Source organism: Sinohyriopsis cumingii, chromosome 7 (assembly GCF_028554795.1).
Source record: "Sinohyriopsis cumingii isolate HCF-2022 chromosome 7, ASM2855479v2, whole genome shotgun sequence".
In the NCBI taxonomy this organism is placed as follows: Eukaryota; Metazoa; Mollusca; class Bivalvia; order Unionida; family Unionidae; genus Sinohyriopsis; species Sinohyriopsis cumingii.
Genome location: NC_142967.1, coordinates 4,595,163 through 4,615,864, shown reverse-complemented (window position 1 = coordinate 4,615,864; position 20,702 = coordinate 4,595,163). Strand labels below are relative to the sequence as shown.

The window sequence follows — 20,702 nt, the reverse complement described above, 5'->3', positions numbered from 1 at the left end:
TTTTAATCGAGAAACACTGCCCCCTACAGAAGTACATTTTTTAACATAATTTCTGGCTATGGGTTAGTGGGCGGTAGAAGCGATTTTAATATTGGGTTGAGGACAGAAGCGATTTAAATGACAACTGGCTGGAGGTAATCTACTGAATTCATATACATCATATAATCTACTGCATATTTTTATTTGTATTCATTCATTATAATCAGTCTTTTGTCCTTTTGTTTGTTTGTCTGTCAGCCAAGTTTGTCTCTGATACTGTGAAATCACAGATTTTCATGGTGGCTTATTATTTGTAGATGTCATTGATCAGTCCCTTAATACCTACTAATTTAACATCCATGAATACAGATTTTATAATAGATATTTCTATTCTAATACAGAAATCATGAATCTGTATCCTTACTAAACTCTGTGTTTCCTAAAGTGATCAATATGTCTTGCTATTTATCTTTGTTCTCAGGCATGCTGCTTTTGATTAGAATAATAGTTAAATCTTGTATTGCTTTAAATGTGTGGTCAGATTCTATGATTCATTGTTATTATTTTTTCCAATAAATGTTTTGGTAAACTTATATGATTTGTCAGAAAAAAAACAAACAATGATGCCTGGGGAAGTGATGTTGCATCATTTGTCTACTTTTACACTATATCATTTCTTGTAAGAACATCTTTTTCAGTTACCGATGTCTTATTTTTATGCCTTGTTGCGAGACTAATATAAAGTTATAAAAAAATATAGCAGGTCAAACATTTTTATATCATAGATTTTAAAAATGGATGAAAGTCAAAAAATCATTTTTCCCAGAGCACTCATAAAATCAATGTCATTGCAGTTAACTGTATTGTCAACAGCATCATAATCATCACTGATGGCCTAGCAGTAACTCACAGGTTCTATCTCCCACTTCTAGTCTTTCATATGAGACTTATACCTATGGCCTGAGGGGCTTTCATGGTAGAGTGGTATAAGATGCTTGTCTGTCATATGAGACTTGTATCTATGGTCTGAGGGGCTTTCATGGCAGAGTGGTATAAGATGCTTGTCTTGTGATACAGATCTGAGGGGCTTCCATGACAGTGGTACAAGATGCTTGTCATGTGATTACTTGCCTCCACTATGTAAATGAGAATGTTGCCAGTTACTTGTGGAAGGTCAGTGGTTCTACATAAGTGGTGTTTGGTGTCTCAAAAGAACTTGGATTTTCTTCAGCAGTAAAACTGGCTGCCATATATAGATTCTCTTCATCTGAAAATGGTGTAAAGGCCATAATGATCAACTGAAACCCCCGAGATCTCATGTCTAAATGACTTCAGCTGTTGGAGATAAACGTCAAATCAACAGAGGCTCCATGTGCCCAAGTGTACTAAGGTGCTTGCTTTTACATCACTTGAACATCTCACAGAGTGAGTTTGTGTCACAGATCAACCAATTTAGGTTGGTGGTCTTTCGGGGTTCTTCCTCCACCTAATATATTGTAAAAAAATCACCAAAAAACCCTAAATTAAACCACACTGAATCAACCAACTAATCAACCGTGACAACAGCAGCAAAGGTACTAGTCAATCATTTTTGCCACAGCTGTATGAGTTTATAACTTTTGACTAAAGTAATTTTTGTAGACCTTAGAATATCGTTGAATATCGTCAATTATGCCTTTCTGACAGTTACCTAAAAGTCATCATCAGTAGGTGCAAATGGATTTTTCATGGTGAGCATATGAGATGGAGAAGTCTTGAGCAATCCTGCATTACACACTGCCGAAAGGTTTACATTTTAGCTCACTTAGATTTTCTCTTAACAATGTTCATTGTTCCAACTAGAACTGTTATAACTTATTCAAGCTATATTCACCAATATCTGATGATATGCATCTGTAATAAATATTTGTAACAAAGTATGAGAATGCATCAGTGTTTTTCAATGATGCATTTGAACTGAGCAACAACCACAGTCAACAAACCAAGAAATAAAATTATTCACATCTCTCAGGCAGAAGTTGGGTATAATCATAATCTGCCAAAAGTTTTTAAATTTTTTAAATTTGCCAAGTATTTTTTCCAACCATACTGATTCAGTGGACATATCACCAGAATGGACAGAAACAGACCAGAAGGTTAAAATCAATTTGATACAGCTTTTAGGTAGCTAAATTCATATTGGTTTAGTTAACTGTACACCCTTTATTGCCTTCCTTTTGATGAAATTTCTTACTGAAGCTAAAAAAATAATGTTGCACACATAAAAAAGAGGCACACTTCTACTCATTATTGTTTTTATTACATTTCTCCATTCCAGCCTGTTCTTATGATCTTCTCCCCCCACATACTGTTTGTCTTGTTTATGATATGTATCTAAATTTCTCACTTACTTTTCCTACTACTAGGGCATAACCGATTAGCATTTTTCTACTGATTTCCGATTCCGGATTTTGGGCATGAAATTTTTCCGATTCTGGATACGATTCAATTAATCGGAAATGCTAAATTAAAAGGTTTTTCAAATTAACTTTTTAAACCGTGTTACACACGTTTTGCATATCACACCGATGTCACAAGGGGAAGGATATGGCAGGACTATAGCAAAATGCAACGAAGTTCAAAGCCACAAAGAATCCATGAAATTTTTTATTTTTTTGCCAGTTCCGACCCATTCTTTGTTCAACAATTAGTTGATCTTGCCGCCAGGCTTTTATTTTCCCGCCTTAATCATTTATGTCGGCAAGCGGCCAGTTCCATCCTGTACTTTATTCAACAATTAGTTGATCTTGCCGCCATACTTTAATGTCGCGGTCAAATAAAAATAAAACAGGCTTTTGTTTGGTCCTATAAAGTTGGCCTCTTGCGGAATCATTTTCTTTTAATACCTCATTAGCATGTGTCAATGTATTCAATATTATGCCTTCATTATTGAGGATGTTGACATAAACGGGTAGGACTGTATTATATATTTTAATAAATTTAAATCTTTCGGTCTAACTCAAGTATTATCGTTTCACCCCGTTGTGTTGACCATATTGGACTTTTCTGACTTCTTATTTAACTTTATTAACGCACTATCGAATGACACGCAGTGTTAGACACGGTGCTATAGAAATTCAACTTTATTATTTTTATTATCCGAATCGGTCGTTCCTGCCTTGTCCGACTCCGATTAATCGGAAGTTCATACTATCCGGTGGAATCCGATTTCCGGATCAAAAGTCGGTTATGCCCTACCTACTACTATACAAATGTTCTGTGAATATGCATATCAGTGTGAAACACAATGGGGAGACTAAATCCAAGATTGAAAACCTCTACATTTCTGGATGTAATCTGCTTGGATTCCATATTTCTGCACAAAACTCAAGAGTTCAGGACTCTGCAATAATTCAGTTCCCACTGTAAATTTGTGCAAACGCCACGATATTAAAATTCAGTAACTTAAAATTTTGAGTGCTCATGATCAAATTTATATCAGTATAGACACATCTATGACGACAGCTGTTGTGAGGAAAAAAAAACATAACAGCCCCACCATTTTCTGGATCTATACAAATCTGAAATGTGTGCTTTCAATACTGCACCAAAGAGTCAGCTGCTGATTTCAGTAATGAGTTGTCCAAACTTGGGTCTGTAAAGGGATGGAAATTATGTTAATAAAACAATGTCACTCACTTTTTTCAGTTACAAGTAGGACAAGCTCTCAAAAGATTGTTTATACTAAAACTTACTTTCATTATCAACCAATCAGGGACAGTCAAACCCATATATACTCTATTTTATCTTCACTGATTTATAGTATGGTTCTTGTTCTTTCACATCTGTAGTAATGTGAGTCCTTGAACAACTCTCAATGGTTGTAAGCCTTTTTTGACCATGCTGAATGGACACACTGTAAGATAATGTTCAAGTAACAGAAATACCATGGGATAACCAGAGACCAATAAAATTGAATAATCAAGTTATCTCCTCTGCAGGGATGCTTCCAGGATTTCAGGATGTACTCTTAAGTTTTGTGTGCGTGTGATCTCCAATGAGGAAGTGGTGGTGGTGGGAATAGCCATTGTTAAATATCTCCCTAACACTTAAATATCTGTCACTCTTACTTACTGTTCCACTCTGTTACAGCTCTACTGAAATCAAAATTCTCAAAGAGATGTCATCTCTAGTTGTATAGCGATTATTACTGCGATGTCATTGGGCATGGTCACGTGGTTGTGGTGGGGTCTTGGTTGGGATGGCATAAAGACTATAGGCTTACTTCATATTTGACAGCTAATTATGATGTTTTCAAAAGAATTCAAAAATTTCTAGCAATTCAGTTGGACTCGGATACTTGATTCATAGTCAATGAACAGGTTCTAAAATTGATGTATTTATTTTGGAGCTAGTTCTACAACTTTGTGCAAAATACGTCTTGTACAACTATTCTGTTGTTTCTAACAGCACTGTAATATGGCAGTAATTTCTGTCCACTTTTTACTTTAGTCCCTTGCTAATTAATAGTTTTAGATTTTACAACACTAAGCACATTTTACCTTTTGACAATAACACATCATTACAAATATTTAGATTGAAAAAAAATAGAAGTTACAATTTTATTAAAAGCACTGGTACTAGTAAGACTAAAGGAGATGGTAAAACAAAAATAATCAGGATGAACAGATTAGTAGTGTAGTAAAGAATCCATATATCAGAATGACATCAAGTATTTTTTCATCAATTTCATCATCAGTTAATGATACTGCTTAAAAATGTATTGTACTAGATAATATACATTTTTAGTTATCCATTTTGCAATACAAATACCAAATGATGGCTTGGAACTAAGTGCCAAAAGGTCTGCAGAAAATACCACCATGATCAAAATATACATAGGAAGAACCAAACACAAACAGGACAAATTTTTATCCATCTTGCTTTGAGTTTACACAGATCAGTCAGTCTCTTATTTTTAATGTCATTTAATTTTTGCACACAGAGATTATGTACATCATTTGGTCATACATCTGCATGATACAAAAGTTTGTCTTTCTCTTCTTTTGTTGCTCAGTGGTTCTGCCAACTTGAGACCTACACAAACTTAATTATGTTGTATGGGGATTCTCTGATGTTCCCTATGAGCATTAATCTGTTAATTGTTTCTAAATTTAATATGATCCTCCTCCTCGGTGTACAAATAGAGTAAAACCTGTCATGAGCGACCTCTGCTATGAGCGACCACCTGTCATTTCCGACCACAATCGTAATGCACGGATCGATTTTACTATATAAACGCTCTATTATGAACGAACACCTGCTGAACGCGACCAGCGACCGCGATTTCTTGGCAAAATATGCATTTTGACACTGCTATGAACGATCGCATCGCCAAAAAAAAACAAAACAGATTGACACCACTGACCTTAACTTAATCCTTTGTAAACACTGGAGCTCGGGATAAATGTAGTATGCAAACAAAGTGCACATTAAATAACACTATAGTTGAACAACCATATATCGAGATAAACACCTCTAACCATCATTTAATCCTTTGTAACAAAGACTGCATAAATAGTAAAGATTGCTCTAATAAAGTATTTAAAAAGAATTTGTCTTGCTACAGTACCAGTTTTGTGAAATTTACAACTCCAGCATACGGTGTCATTTGTAAACTGCAGTAAACCAGACTAAAGTACATGTCACTAACCGCCATTGTAGTGCTGAAGTCATATGAATAGCCAGTAAGAGTAACATCAAAGGGAGTAATGATGGATATACGCAGTCAATTTAGAGGTTTGTATTTTTTCTTTATCTTTATGAAAACTCACAAAATGCCGGTAGTCCTTATGTCCCAGTGAGAAATCGTTTGAAAGGGCTTCAGTGTAGGTTTGAGTACATCGTTTGTCTTTCCAGTTAATCCATAATGCCTGGAGGGTGAATGAGCTCATTGTCTTTAATACTAGTAAGTGAGAATCATTTCTGGATTTTTTAAAAATTATTTGTTATTTCTTTTGTTAGTGTTTCACCAAGCCATCATCTGTTTACCTGGGTGCAGATGGTCGCAACCTTTGTTTATCGAGCTAAAACGTTGTTGATTTAAACTTTGTCTCAGAATAAATATATTGTTTCTTGATGAGTTAATTATGTCTTTTGGTTTATTCATTGTACATAATATATATTTATTCCACATTTCCCCAAAACCTGATCAAAACTGATAGTCTTTATAATGTCAACACTAATAACAATGGCAGAACCTCCGCTGAAAAAAAGAAAAATTTTAATACTGGAAGAAAGTATTAATGTCATTGAAAGAAATGAAAAAGAGGAGATCGCTTGCAAAATAGCAGTCAGCTTAAGCGTCGGTAAAACGCAAGTTCAAAATATAATCAAAGACAAGGAGTCCATTAGAAACGAATGGCAGAAAGGTGCACAAGCACAGAGGAAATATGCCACGGCACGACGGACAGTTTACGGAGATCTCAACAAGCGAGTATGAGAGTGGTTTTGTGTTTCAAGGAGTAAAAACATACCAGTAAGTGGAAAGTTGATTCAGGAAAAGGCAATAATTGAGATACATGTTCAGACCAAACAGCTGAGTAAAACATGTCAACAAAGAAGTATAATGGATTTCTTAAAAAAAAACCAAGTGAATAAGTGTATAGTATAAGATATATACATCATATCTAACTGTTCATTTTTTGAACATATTAACTCATTCAGCCCCAGACCTGTTATCAGTATCACTGCTGCTATGCCCCAGCAGCACCAAGCTGTGTCTAGCTGCTTGTGCCCCAGAGAGATTTTACCTGTTTGGAAAATTTTGTAAACATCATGCACATGCATTCACTCTTACCTTAATTTCTCTTCTTCTATCCAATCCAAATCCATGAAATTTTCACCAATTATTCCAAATGAATTTGTCTACAAAGTGATGTATTTTTTGTAAATATCATGCAAATGTATTCACTCTTACCTTAATTTCTCTTCTTGTATCGAATAAAAATCCAAACAGTTTTCACAAATTATTCCCAATGAATTTGTCTACACAGTGATTATTTCTTTCCTATTTGTCCAGGTCTTTCACAACTTATTTATATACTATTTACAAAATTATGTGCCACATTTTTAGAAATATCACGTCACCAGCCCTTAATTTCATTGAAATAAACCAGGAAAATGTAAACTGTGATATGGTTTGAAACATTTTGCACATAAATTTATTTGGCACTGTTCACATCCAGTTGTTGGTTCAGATCGAATTTTGTTAAGGGTACACATTTTGCAGGTTTTTTTCTTTGGCATGACCACTGGCCAGTGTTGACCTTGCTGAATTGGGGATTGAACTAATACTTCCCTTTTCCTTTTACCTACAAAGTCTCCAAGTAGTTGATGTGCCAGATTCATTCTAAAATCCAACTGGGTTCTAGCTCTTTCCTTGTTGTTTTTGGTGACGATATTATGGTTCCCTGATTCTTTCATCAGCAAATATGAATTTACTATTGAAGTGTCAAAAAGGAAGATAAACAGATACTTCCACCATTTCATGGACTTTCTACCAGTGTTGTAAGTTGCTCGCATTTGATCCGCATGGTCTACTCCATTCATGTACATGTTGTACAGTTGGACTGGGAGTGGACATGGAATATCCTTGATGGAACCATCTTTCTGCTTCCAACTAACAGATGTGGCCTCACCGTCACAGTTGGTACACAGTATAGTGATATTCTTCTTGTCACGCCAAACTGTAACTGTCATGTCTCCTTTCTGTTTGATTATGCTTTGGCCCTGCTCCTTCAGCTTTATTTTGTGTAATCCCGATGGAAGACCCTTTCGATTTGATCGAACTGTTCCGCAGCCATACATACCTTTTTGTCGAAGCTCAAGAAATAGGTCTGGAGATGTAAAAAAACTGTCAATGTAGACATGGTGTCCAAGATGAAACAAAGGCTCCATCAAATCAAGAACAACCTTTGTCCAAGATTCAATTCTGGATTGTTGTCATTCCTTCCAGTGTAAACCTGAAAGTCCCCAACATAACCATTATGAGGATCCGCTCGAACCCATACTTTGATGCCTCTCTTGGTCGGTTTTAAAGGAACATACTGCTTAAATCCCAGTCGTCCTGAAAATCCAATCATTGCTTCATCAATGGACACCTCACGATGTGGGTTGTATTCTCTAGCACATGTGTTGCGAATACGCTCCAATATTGGTTGAACATGGGCCAGTTTGTCGTAACCAGGTGCTCTTCGTGGTGGGTTGTTGCTGGTGTCAGTCACATGAAAATACTTTGCAGATTTTCAAATCTTGTATGACTAAATTTCAGTTCAATGCAGGAAGGATGGAAAAGTTTATCCTTAAACCAATACATATCTTGGGCTGGTGCTGGAAGAACTCCCATAACAACATGAGCCCCAATCAAAGCTTTTATCTCGCCTGGTGTTGTTGGATACTACGTTTTGTTTGGTGACACTAATATGCATTTTTGGGCATATGCGTTAGTTTCATTTGCAATGTCGGAGTACAGTTCCTCTGGAAATAACAAATGAAAAAAATCAATTTCTCTTTTTTCCTTGTCCATTTTTGTTGTAGGTCCGGGATTTGGCCCAATAAAATCAACAATTTGGAAGGTCAAAGATGATTGTTCCAATTTGCTAGATCAGCAAGAAATATATCATCATCGCTATCAGCATCCTCCTCTTCTGACGATTCAATCTCAGAAATTTCTATATCCGATTCTAAATCTACATTTCGCAAAATATCCAACTGCCGAGCATAACGCTCCTCTGCTTGCTCAATATTTTCGAGATCAAACCCGAGAAACTCCTCATTTTCGCTCTCATCATCATCAAAAATTACTCTTACGTCTGCCATCATTTTCGACTTTTCATGAACAGACCACGTTAAACTGCTCTCAAGCGGTAACCCTTGGCTTCTGAACAATTCAAATTTCCACAGATGAAAGTAAAATCATTTCTGATTGGTTTAATAGTTGTTTACTTCTTGGATAAACAACATTTGTAACCAATTAGAGACGTTGAATCTAACACACATTCATCATGCCTGGAGACGGGATCGGCCATTGAATGCAGTAAAAAAATCACGAGTACAGGTGGGATCGGCCATTGAATGCAGAAACTGGATCACGACTACAGACGGGATCGGGGCTTAAAGGGTTAATGTGATGTTGAAATATAAATTTTATTCTCATTGTTTGATAGATGCATATCTTTATTATATAAAGATATTTTGAGAGGAATGCATGCAATATTTAACAAGATTTATGAATAAAGGATATGATACATGTACACTGAGTATGGGTATTATTTATTTTTCAACAATGCTAACTACTGACCCTGAAAACCAGTCCATTTTCACACACCTCTTAAGAGAGACTACCTGTCTTGAGAGACCGCTTTTGGTTGGCAGAAGGGGCGGTCTCTCATAACAGGTTTTACTGTATTATTCTGTATTGTGAACTCCTTTCATTGCCTGCTGTCTGAAACGCATATGCATAACTAGCTTTAACAAGTTACTGTTCTTTATGATTGTGCAATTTTCAACATCTCACATGTATGGCCCCATGGGTATTCTCTCTTGGATATCTCTGTCCCAAAAAGAAAAGTTTTGAACCAGAGGTTGCGTTAGGATTTTAAAACTAGAAGTCCATGGCTCCCATTTTGGTAAAAATATGAGTCCCATCAGGAAAAGTTGCAGTCCCCTCTCAGAAAACTATGCCAATTATAAGAACTATTGGTTGCAATAGAGTTTAATTTCTACATTCTTTAAAACACTGACATAGCTCTTGCTTGTCCATCAGAGTGAGTCTGAATTTTTTCGATCCAAGGAAGGTCTTATTCAAAGCACTAAGCTAGGCATCACACACTTTCTTACACTTGGCTGAAGTCCCTTTCAAACTATCAGTTCTAGCAACTTTAGCCCTCTCCTGAATCTCACAATCTTCGTCAGTTTGCCGTTGAACCCCAAAATACTCATTCAAGTCTATGTCTCAACATGTCATGATTCTGAGGTCACGTGCATTGCTTATTCCGTTACACTCGGAAATGAACACAAGAATGAAAGCTAAAGTTGTTTATTTGATGTACTGTTATAAATGACCACATGTACATCTCTGGGTCTTTCTGCCTCTGAATTCAAGCACTGTAAATATCAGTAGATTTTTCCCACCCAGCTGCAAGTCAAAGCCTTTGATCTTGCCACTCAGCTATAGCAGCATGTTCTTTTGATGTACTCTTATAATGGTGATGACTTTGTGGGGGGGGGGGGGCTTTCAGCCACTAAAATCTGTCATTGTAAATATCAGCACAGCTAACTAATAACACATTTTCCCACTATGCAGGTGACTGAAGCAGATCTGGCAAGTCTTTGAATTTTACCGCCCACCTAAATAAAAAAAGTTGGTGTCCAAATACGCGTGATTATAAGCGTTTCCGAGACCTCTGTCAGTTTTCACTAACATGAACCCTGCCAAAGATTCACTTCCTTGAATCAGTGTTTTGCTGCCTCTTATGCCAGATTTTTCTCTTCCATAATGCTGTATTAGGGTTTTAAGTCCAACATTCCCATAGTCTGCTTGTTTAGACAATGGTATATTTAATAAATATAACCGGCATATTGTCCATCCAACACGTACATTGGACTCGCACTCAACATCAATTTTAGGCTCAAAATCACACATTGGTAATTCCAGTGACATTTTTCCAATGTCCAACAGACCGATATACATGAAATTCATTGTCATCATAGCTATCACCAGCCAGTATTTGCCGACGAAAACGTCGTCTTTAGACAAACCGTGTTGTTATTCAACATTTTGGTTTCCTGTGTGGCCCTTATTGGAAACACGCATTTGTAAAACTTCCACTACGAAAGTAAGGCTACAACTGCATAAAATGCTTGTTCCAGGGCCAACGAACGAATCAAATTTAGTTTAACAGCCATTCATGTCCAACCGAAGTATCCAGATATCTGGATGTCGCATCAAGCGCTGTGAGACAGCTGCGGCAGCGCGAATTACGTCGCGAAATGCACTTTAAAAGTTAAAGTTAAAAGTTTAATAAAAATGGCATACTGCGCAAAGCACATTTTTTATATCCGCGGCATTGACGTACTTTGCCGAACGCGTATCACTGCTTTAAAAGTATGCGAATTTGTACAAATTATGTGCACTTGCGTGTACTGGCATCATTTTCTCACCCAATGTTTTATTCACGTTAGACCGCTAGGAGGGGGGTTGATGCGATTTTAAATATATATTCGTTTTTTTTTTCTTTTTTCTGACAACCCCACCAGCGATTTCTCATTTTGTTAGCACAACCCACAACAGAAGTGATTTTCCTAACCAATCTTCCACTGTCAGAATCAAAATAGTTGGAAACACAGCCTCCAATAGAAGTTTTTTTGAAGTGCCATCCCTGGGGGGGATATACACCGCTCCCTCGATAACTCGTGCACAACGGGGTCCAAAAACATCGACCGCACTATAAGTGAGGGCGCAAGTTACCGAGGGACCTATAAAAAAAACTAATAAAGAGATGGAGATCGACAGAGAGAGGCGAAGGGGGGGTTGCATTGTTAAATACTCGTTTTATAATCGTGCTGAAAATAACTGTGAATAAATATTTCTTTATAAAGGTGTTGTTCGTTTTTCTTTATAAATTACCTTTAATTTCTGGATAAAGTATCTTGAAAAAGATCGTGAAAACAAACATTATTCCACGAGGTATCAGTACTCTTAACATGTGTCTTGCTAAACACATTGTGTATTACGTCACTGCTTTTTGTGTTGATCTGGATACATTCTAGTTTTATTGTTTGTTCAAAATGAATCAAGATTTCTTTTATCAAAAAGGATAACATTCATATCGAAAAACGACAACGTCGAAACATGTGTTGCTCTAAAAAAAAAAATCTGCTATCACTAGATAGATAGATAGATAGAGTAAAATGTAAAAAAATAAATTCACAAAGATAAACCATTACCAACCATGAATTTAATGGGTCTAAACGTCAGACATGTAAAAAAAAAAAAAAAAAAAAAAAATATTTAAATACAAATACGCGAGTGAGAATACGACAATATTTGCTGGCCAATTGTCTAATAGCAGTAGAGCTTTCTCCTCTAAGCCCCTGGATCGCAGGTGGTTTCTGACGGCGGGGACAAACATCTTAGAAAACCACTCCGTAAATATTGTTGCAGTCATCCATGCATTCCACCATTTCTATATACAAATGGAAGGGTGTCCATATTCATGTGATGAAAACAACGGGGAGACTTGTATTTGCCAACACATAATGGTTTCATTTTATGTGTGCCAGTTTTGTTAACACAAAACAAGAGTGTTAATCTCTCTTTGTTCAGCTTGAAACCCTCATTTTTGTGTGTATCATCTCTGGTAGCTAGAGTTTTGTCTGGCATCATCCGATAGCATAGACCAGCCTCATCACAATTATAAACTTGGTCGTCTGTATATCCATCACGGGTCAGTATCTCTCAGAGTTGGTTGGGATAACTAGATGCGGCCGCCTAATTTGCTGAGCGTATCTCTCCCGACAACGAATTTTGTTTTATTCCATGTCGGAGCTGGAATCTCCAAAGCCATCCATGGCTTGCCATGAAATCTGAATCAGTATCCATAGTTTTGGCCATTTTCTCTGCCTGGGCCTTGAGAATTGTTCCCGAAATCGGAATTCACGTTGCTGTGTGAACCAGGTGTACACAGCATCATCTAATTCTGTGTCGTTTGCAGTGCGTGCCCGTTTCAGTTTAAATCCATCATCAGAATCAACTTCATGCAAATAATCCCGAAATTTCTTCTCATCCTTGAGCCAACCTCTGAGTGTCGACTCGGCAAGTTTAAGTTCACTACAAACTTTTGATCTTGATTCAGCATTACGAACCCTCTCTATGACAGTAAGCTTTTCCTTCACCGAGTACGCCTTTCGCTTGATTCCCTTGATCTCCATGATCACATTTACAAATGATTAGGGTAAATTACTGATTAATATATACTTTAATGACAATAAGTACATACTATCTGAAACCATGTTCGATTGGTCCAATTAAATTGATTGATGTTGAGACACGATATTGACCACAAGAGTTTATGCATGTATGATTTGCATTCCTTTGAACTTTTGTATTTTTGTACGTCTTTTACCTGATTTGATACAAAAGACCGACTTAACGTGATAAAACAAAGCAGGTCTATTTTAATTGATTTTTACAATGCAACAAACACTTCCCCCAAGTTGTCGATCAAAACGCAGCCGGCACTTAATTAGGTTCTCAGAGATGTGCTCGCAGGTATCGATGTGATGGTCAATTGACTCTTTTCATGTTTGAATAGAAGAGAACATGCAACGATTATACTGCTTACACTGCAACACAATGAAAAGATTAAAACACTAATTTCCACTGACAAGACATATTTAGTGTTCATTTCATTCAGTGTTGCCACCTGTTAGCATTTACTATAATTCTTTGATCGCTGTTTCGCCATATACATATACAGTATTATTATTTACAGTGAACTGAGAAAATATTTTTTCCGATAAAATCTAAGAAGATATGTGATTCCTTATTAAAACCTGAAAATTTCACGATGTTGATTCAAACTTTTGGGGCACTAACCGCCATTTTCGACGATAAAATGGGCGATATATCAAGGCTTCATTCATCAGTTCTGATATGATTTTCTTCATTTTTTAAAAATATTTTCTTTTAAAAAAATGGGATCCACGCCGGACACCGCGTTATAAGCGGGTTCGCGAGTTATCAGGGCGCGAGTTATCGAGGGAGCGGTGTATGTTTTACTGGAAAGCCCTGAGCCACCACAGCTCTATTACTTGAGCAAGCTAGAATGAAATGTTCAGATACATGGAACGAAATAAAGCCAACTCAACTGCAAATTACGTTTCTTGTGGCCAACCAAAATTGATGACAGTTGTATCCAGAAATGTATAATAGCTTAGCAATGGACAATGCTGTTCTTATAATAGCACAGCTTACTAAGCAATGAACAACTGTATTATAATAGCAAAGTTTACTATGCAATGGACAACTGTTATTAAAATAGCAGTTTGCTAAGAAATGGACAAATGTATTATTGTAATAGCATAGTTTTGCTAAGCAATGGACAACTGTACTATAATAATGGAATAGTTTGCAAAAATATGGACAACTATTACAATAGCACAGTTTACTAAGGAATGGGTAAATATATATTATTACAACAGCACAATTTGCTAAGCAATGGACATCTATTATTACAATAGCTTAGTTTGCTAAGCAATAGACAACTATTATTACAATAGCATAGTTTGCGAAGCAATGGACAACTATTATTACAATAGCACAGTTTGCTATGAAATGGACAACTGCATTGTTACAATAGCATATTTTGCTAAGCAATGGATATCTGTATTATGGTGATGATTTGGGTGCAGTTCAGACGACCATACCTGAAAGACAACTCTAGCAATAAGCTGAGGATAAGGCTGCTGGCTTGAGATGAACTCTCCTATCACTTTGTTCATAATGTCCTGTGGTGGGAAGAAATCTGCTAAAAAGGATGGCAATATTCGGGATATAACTCTGGCTTCATGAGGGTAACCTTTCTTGATCCTGCAAAAGACATACATTCCAATCTTAATTGTTTATCAATACTTTGAGCATGGATTAATTAATGTCTAATTTTTTTCCCCCTTCTTTTCTTCTTTCCAAGTCCTTTATAACATGTTTGTTTTTCTCTTCATTAATTTACACCATCTTTTTTCACTTTATCTTTCAAACGGGTGAAGGATCTCTATTATAGAGTAGTTAAATGCAGTTTTAAAAAAATTTTGTCCTTGTTTCTCCCTGTGCAAAGAATGATGATGATGATGGTGACAATGCATTATTATCCTAATGATTATAATCATCATTATTTAAACTTACCTGTCAAATAGGACAGTAACCCTTTCCATGGCCAGTATAAGGGATTCTGGATCCTCTAACATCACTGTCCGGTCCTCGAGGTTAAAGTTCATCAGATCTTGGTCCCTGGGTCGTGGACTGTACTGTTCATATTGCTTGCCTGTACACACAGATGAAATATTTTGATTATAGTATCAGATACCAGTATGTTTATTTAAATTATGATATGCTTAAGTGCCCATAGAACGGGAGCATAAAGTTCATCATAGCTTGTTGTGTATACTTGATCTTTAAAAAGTTATAGAAGTTCAAATTACTGATTTAGCACCATTATAACATAACGTACATCAATCTAATGTTTGAATTTATTTCCCTAGCTGTACATTTGACACAAGTTCATTTAATCGTTGATTTCTTTTAGTGGAAACAGGCAGTATGATTTTAGAGGTAAAATTCTGACAAGTTCATGTAAAACAAAACATCTTTGGACACAGCTATTTCTTGTCATATTTCTACTCAACCCACCATCAAATATAACTGCCGTTACTAAAAACACAAACTTGCTTAAACCTATTTCAACTTTATGTCTTTGTTTGTCAAAAGCACAAGGCCAAACCATTTATGTAAGGTATTCTCAATAACTCAGATGGTACCAAGGGATGAACTTTAAGGTAGAATAACCAGTCAATCCATAGATTTTGTATTTTAATAGCTACAGTAAATCTATCTTCAAGTTATGTGATTAGTCAACTTCCTCAATGAAGTTTAAGTCTGGTGATGCAATCAAAACCTGAGAACCCGAGAAAACTCCAATCAATTCACATTAATCATTCCATATACAGATTCCAGAAATCAGATGTTACCCCTGCATTATTCAGTTACCAAAACAGTATTTCTAAAGTTATAATGTAAAGCTTACCAGAATACATGCATGTGAAAAGCAGACCCAAGGCAGCTAGTGCCCTCTGTGGACTTGGCATGCACAATCTGAAATTACAAGTTATGAGAATAAATTTTACTATATTACCCATGCATTTTTTGTCACAATCCATGAAAAGGCACAAAAAAGGGAAAAAAACATAGTATTACAAAAAGCACAGGATATGCATATCTTGTGATCTTTTCCCTACAAATGACACTGACCTCGAACTAGAGACTTAACAACTGTATACTAAAATGTAGACCTGTGTTAAGCTTCATAAAGTATGTGTTGGGGCAAAAAAGTGACAGTCTGAATAAGGGATGTGTGCCTTATCCCTTGTTGTCACCTTGACCATGAGACACGGCATGACTCATAATATATGACACATTGTTAAAATATACAAAAGTTTTAAAAGTTTCAGTGAAATATCTTCATTGTTTTATAAGTTATACCATTTACATGGATAGAGGTCACTGATTTACATCCCCTGAAGTACCTTGCCCTTAAGGGGGAATGCATGGCTATGGTCTGTGACACATTGTACATGAGCAGTGACTGGCTAAAGTTTCATTATAATATTTTCAGTGGCTCAAAAGTTGTACTTTTGATAAAGATACAAGGCAGTTACTTATCCTTTGTTGAGACATTTACCTGAGGTGGGACAATGGTTTAGAAACAATGTCTAAATAAGATATGTAATTAGCTAAAGTTTTATTAAAATATCTTCAGTTGCATTTTCCTTTGCCATAACCTTGAGTTGGAGAAAGGAGGCATGACTGCATTAATCAGCCATAAAATATGTTTGGCAGTTCAAAGGTTACACTAAACAAGGATACACGTTATATAATTACATGTTCATTTTCTGTGACCTTGACCATGAGGCAGAGGACATGGATTCAATACAATGACAACTGTCTAGCAATGATGTAATCTTGGGTAAAGTTTCATGGAAATCTCTGTTACAAACTTATGAGTTGGAGAATCAAATGTTAATTGATGGATTTATGTACGGATGGATGGACAAGCTGATGTAGGATAGATGGATAATGCCATAATATAATACAATGGTCTTACGGTGTGGATGCTTAATTAAAAGAAAACTCAAAGTCATCTGCAGTTTTTGTTCCTTCTTGAATGATTTATTGCTACAATTGGGTTTCACTAGGAAATAACAAGAGTACCATTGCTGGCACATCTGCTCTGTGGTTAACAGTCCTCTTTATAGGAAATAGTAGGGCATGGTTGACTCGGAATATTATCAACCAATGGGCCTCAATCACTTGAACCATTGATCACAGTATGTGGTATTGATGTAAAGCTCCTTTGCAGAAACCACAATTTTCTCATATTATGCAAATCATTTACACCAAGACATCCACAAAGTTTAGTCCAGGTTTCTGCTGTAGAAATCAAATTACAGTCACAGAATTTTCCCCTTTTGACCTTCAAATGAAAAGATTTCTTTCCAACCCAATGTGCAAGTTATCCAAAACCTCTGCTGAAGCCAAATGGGAAAACTTAAGTGCAAAAACAATTTCTTGTCTTTCAGTCACAATGACCATGACCTTTGACCTTTTGATGCCCAAATTTACAGACTTCTTCATAACTGCAAGTGCAAGCTATCCAGTGTTTGGTCATGGTCTCAGATTTAATGTCATTGTGCATGAGCCATTTTCCTTCTTTCATTCACTCCAAGCTTGACCTTTGACATCTGACCCAAAAACTGACAGGCTTTTTCCCTGCCAAACCCATTTTTTGGCCTTAACTTGAAGTGACATTTCTCTTGGAACAGAAAACTGACAGGTTTTCTACCTTACCCAGAGCACAAGTTATCCACAATGTATGGTCCCAGTCTGTGATGTAGAACTAATACTATTGTGCAGAAACTATTTTTCTTCTAAGACCCTGACCTATGACCTTCTGATCTTCAAATCAAAAGATGTCTTTCTTATCCAAAGTGCAAGTCATCCACAAACTTTGGTTAGGCTACATTGGTGAGAACTGAAGTTTTTGTACAGAAGCTACTTTTCTTTTTTCTGTTGCAGTGACCATGCATTTAGACCTTTTGATGCCTAAATAACTGACCTCTTCTTTACTCCAAGTTCAAGCTATCCACAATGTTTGGTCATAATCTGTTCTGCAGAACTAATGTCATTGTGCAGAAACAATTTTTTTCCCCTCAGTAACCTTGACCTTTGACATCTGACATCAACAGACTTTTATTTTATCCCAAATGTGAGCTGTCAACAGAGTTTGGTTGAGGTATATGCTGTATAACTGAACTCATCATGCAGAAAACAGATGGATAGACAGGCTCACAGTATAATATTTTCAACCAAATGTTAGACAATTAATTGGATTATCTGACAAATGTATGGCAAAGTAATTTCTATTACTTGACATGTAATTTCATAGCACAATGAACATTCACCAGCAATAAATCAGTAGTATGAAGAAACTCGTTGTAGTTGTTATTTGCATATCATACTTCGAAGTTATGTAACACAAAATAAAAATCAATACATCTATAGTTGTTTTGTGCATACTATGCTTCATTGTCAAGCATGTGTGTGTGATCTGGATTTTCAACATAGCTTAAAAAAAAAAAATCAGTCATATCACTACAATGCCTTCAGTGTGGTAGTTTATGATGTCTAGCACTGGGGTATCCTGCAGCAGACATGTAGCATCATGTCCCACCCAGTCACATTATCCTGACACCAGGCCAACCAGTCCTAACACTAACCTGTTATTGCTGAGCACCAAGTGAGGCAGCTGCTAGTACCATTTTTATAAGTCTTTGGTATGACTTGGCCAGGGTTCAAACCTGCAACCTCCCTCATCCGCAGAGCACAAAGCTAGTATTATTTTTATAAATCTTTGGTATGTAGTCTTTGGTATGACTAGGCCAGGGATCAAACCCATGACCTTCCTCATACAAGGTGGATGATCTAACCATTTGGGTCACTAAAGCAGTCTCACAGTCAAGTTACAGAGGATAAAAATCGATAGTGATATAGCTGTGTTGTGCATATCATACTTCATAGTACACAAGATAAAAATCACAACAGTTATACTTCAGAGTTAATTCTTTGCAATATTAAAAAGAAATGTACAAAATTTGAAAATCCCATGAGTGAACACGTAATGTAGAGTAATGCAGATGAAACCATGTATTAGTGTAAACAAGCCTGTACTTCAAAAAACCAGTGCAGCATAACAGATGAAACCACATGATAGCCTATAAATATTATGTAAATCACAAAACAAGTGTTGGCATAACACAAATGATACCATGCAATAGGCTAAACTGATCTGTACTTCACAAAACCAGTATCATACAGCACAGATAAAACCAATGTATAAAACTTATGAAATCATGTGATTGTGTAAAACTATCAGGTACTTAATAAAAACATATAACAACCTGAGCATAATCAATGATTACGTAGCTCACCTTGACTTTTACTAGTTTCCAGTAGTCACTGTAAACATTATCATGCAAAAAATGAACTCAAGACTAAAGTGACCTTTGCCCCTATCCCAAGTAAAGATATTTTTGCAATCTTTTATCGTTACAATCTTGGACTCGTAATATCAATTTGCTACTTTTGTGATGAGGGTTCAATACTCATCAAAGTTCATTCCCTCACCAAGTTTCATAATTCCAGGTATAACATTTACATAGTATGCGAATTAAAAACCACGAGCTAAAGGCAAAACTTAGCCAAGAATGTACAACTAATGAACATGCATGTACAAATTTAGCCTTTACAGACAGGGGTTGGTGTGATGAAAACCTCTCCAAGCTGTTGCCAATGATCAAAGAAGAACAAACTTTTAACATTTCCATGAGGGTGTACATATGTAAATGCTTTTATCTGTGTGATCAGCTCAACAACAATGCCAGTGGTGGTAAAATAGCTTACCTGTACTTCATAAAATTGCATACCTGTACTTAGTAAAACTAAGTAAACATCTACAATTCAACAATTTAAGAATTTAAATTGATGTCATTCATGATCCCGGTGTTATAAAAGAGGCAGCTGTATACTGAGGGGCTTTATAGTAAGGGACCAATATAACAAGTTCCATTTATGATACCTGTGTTATAAAAGGGGCATTATTATAATGCATGTTGTTGCTGTTGTAGGGTTTAATGCCATTTTTCAGCACATGATAGGCTATATATGGCGGCTGGTATTAATGGTGGAGGAAGAACCTGGAAAACCCCCGGAAAGAACCACCGACACACACGAAGCTACTGGCAAACTTTATCACATACCCACATTAGCCAAATCCGAGACTTGAACCCACACAGACAGAGGTGAGATGGCAGTGATCCATAATGTAGAGTGCTTTAGACCACTCTGGGCCCCTATAATGCATGACTTTTTTGTAAGGGACCAAGATAATGGGATCCATTTATGATATCTGTATTATAAAAGGAGCAGCTGTATAAAGCAGGACTTTATTGTGAGGGACCAATATAAAGGGATCCCTGACCATAATTGTGTTATAAAGGGGCAGCTGTATACTGAGTGGCATTATAGTCAAGGATCAATATACAGACAAATGTTCTTATACTTCTTGATTTTCATCAAATCAGCATATATAATAAAACTCATGCATCATCAAACTGAAATTGCTATAAAGCAAGATACAATATAAAAGTTTTAAATACAGGAGTGTTACCTGTCCACGCTGAGCTTGACAATGGCATCTGCATCCTGTGCTGACAAGACATCAGTCAGCAGTAGTCTTTCCAGTCCTTTCAGAATGGCCAGGTATAGCCCCGTGGATACACTGTCCTCACTGCTGGATGCCGTGCTCACTGCCAGCTGCAAAAAATGTTAATGTACGGTAAAACCCAATAAT

The 20,702-nt window shown here is 36.4% G+C and overlaps 1 protein-coding gene across 1 annotated transcript in view; it reads right to left on the bottom strand.

Annotated features, from left to right (window-relative positions):
- LOC149794665 (huntingtin-like) overlaps positions 1-20,702 on the bottom strand; it is a 207,984-nt gene that overhangs the window by 16,058 nt on the left and 171,224 nt on the right. The window contains exons 49-52 of the mRNA XM_089964272.1: positions 20,520-20,665; positions 15,822-15,889; positions 14,924-15,062; positions 14,449-14,611 (exon numbers count right to left, since the gene is read on the bottom strand). Coding sequence (XP_089820398.1) covers positions 14,449-14,611; positions 14,924-15,062; positions 15,822-15,889; positions 20,520-20,665 — 516 coding nt within the window. The remainder of the gene's footprint in view (positions 1-14,448; positions 14,612-14,923; positions 15,063-15,821; positions 15,890-20,519; positions 20,666-20,702) is intronic.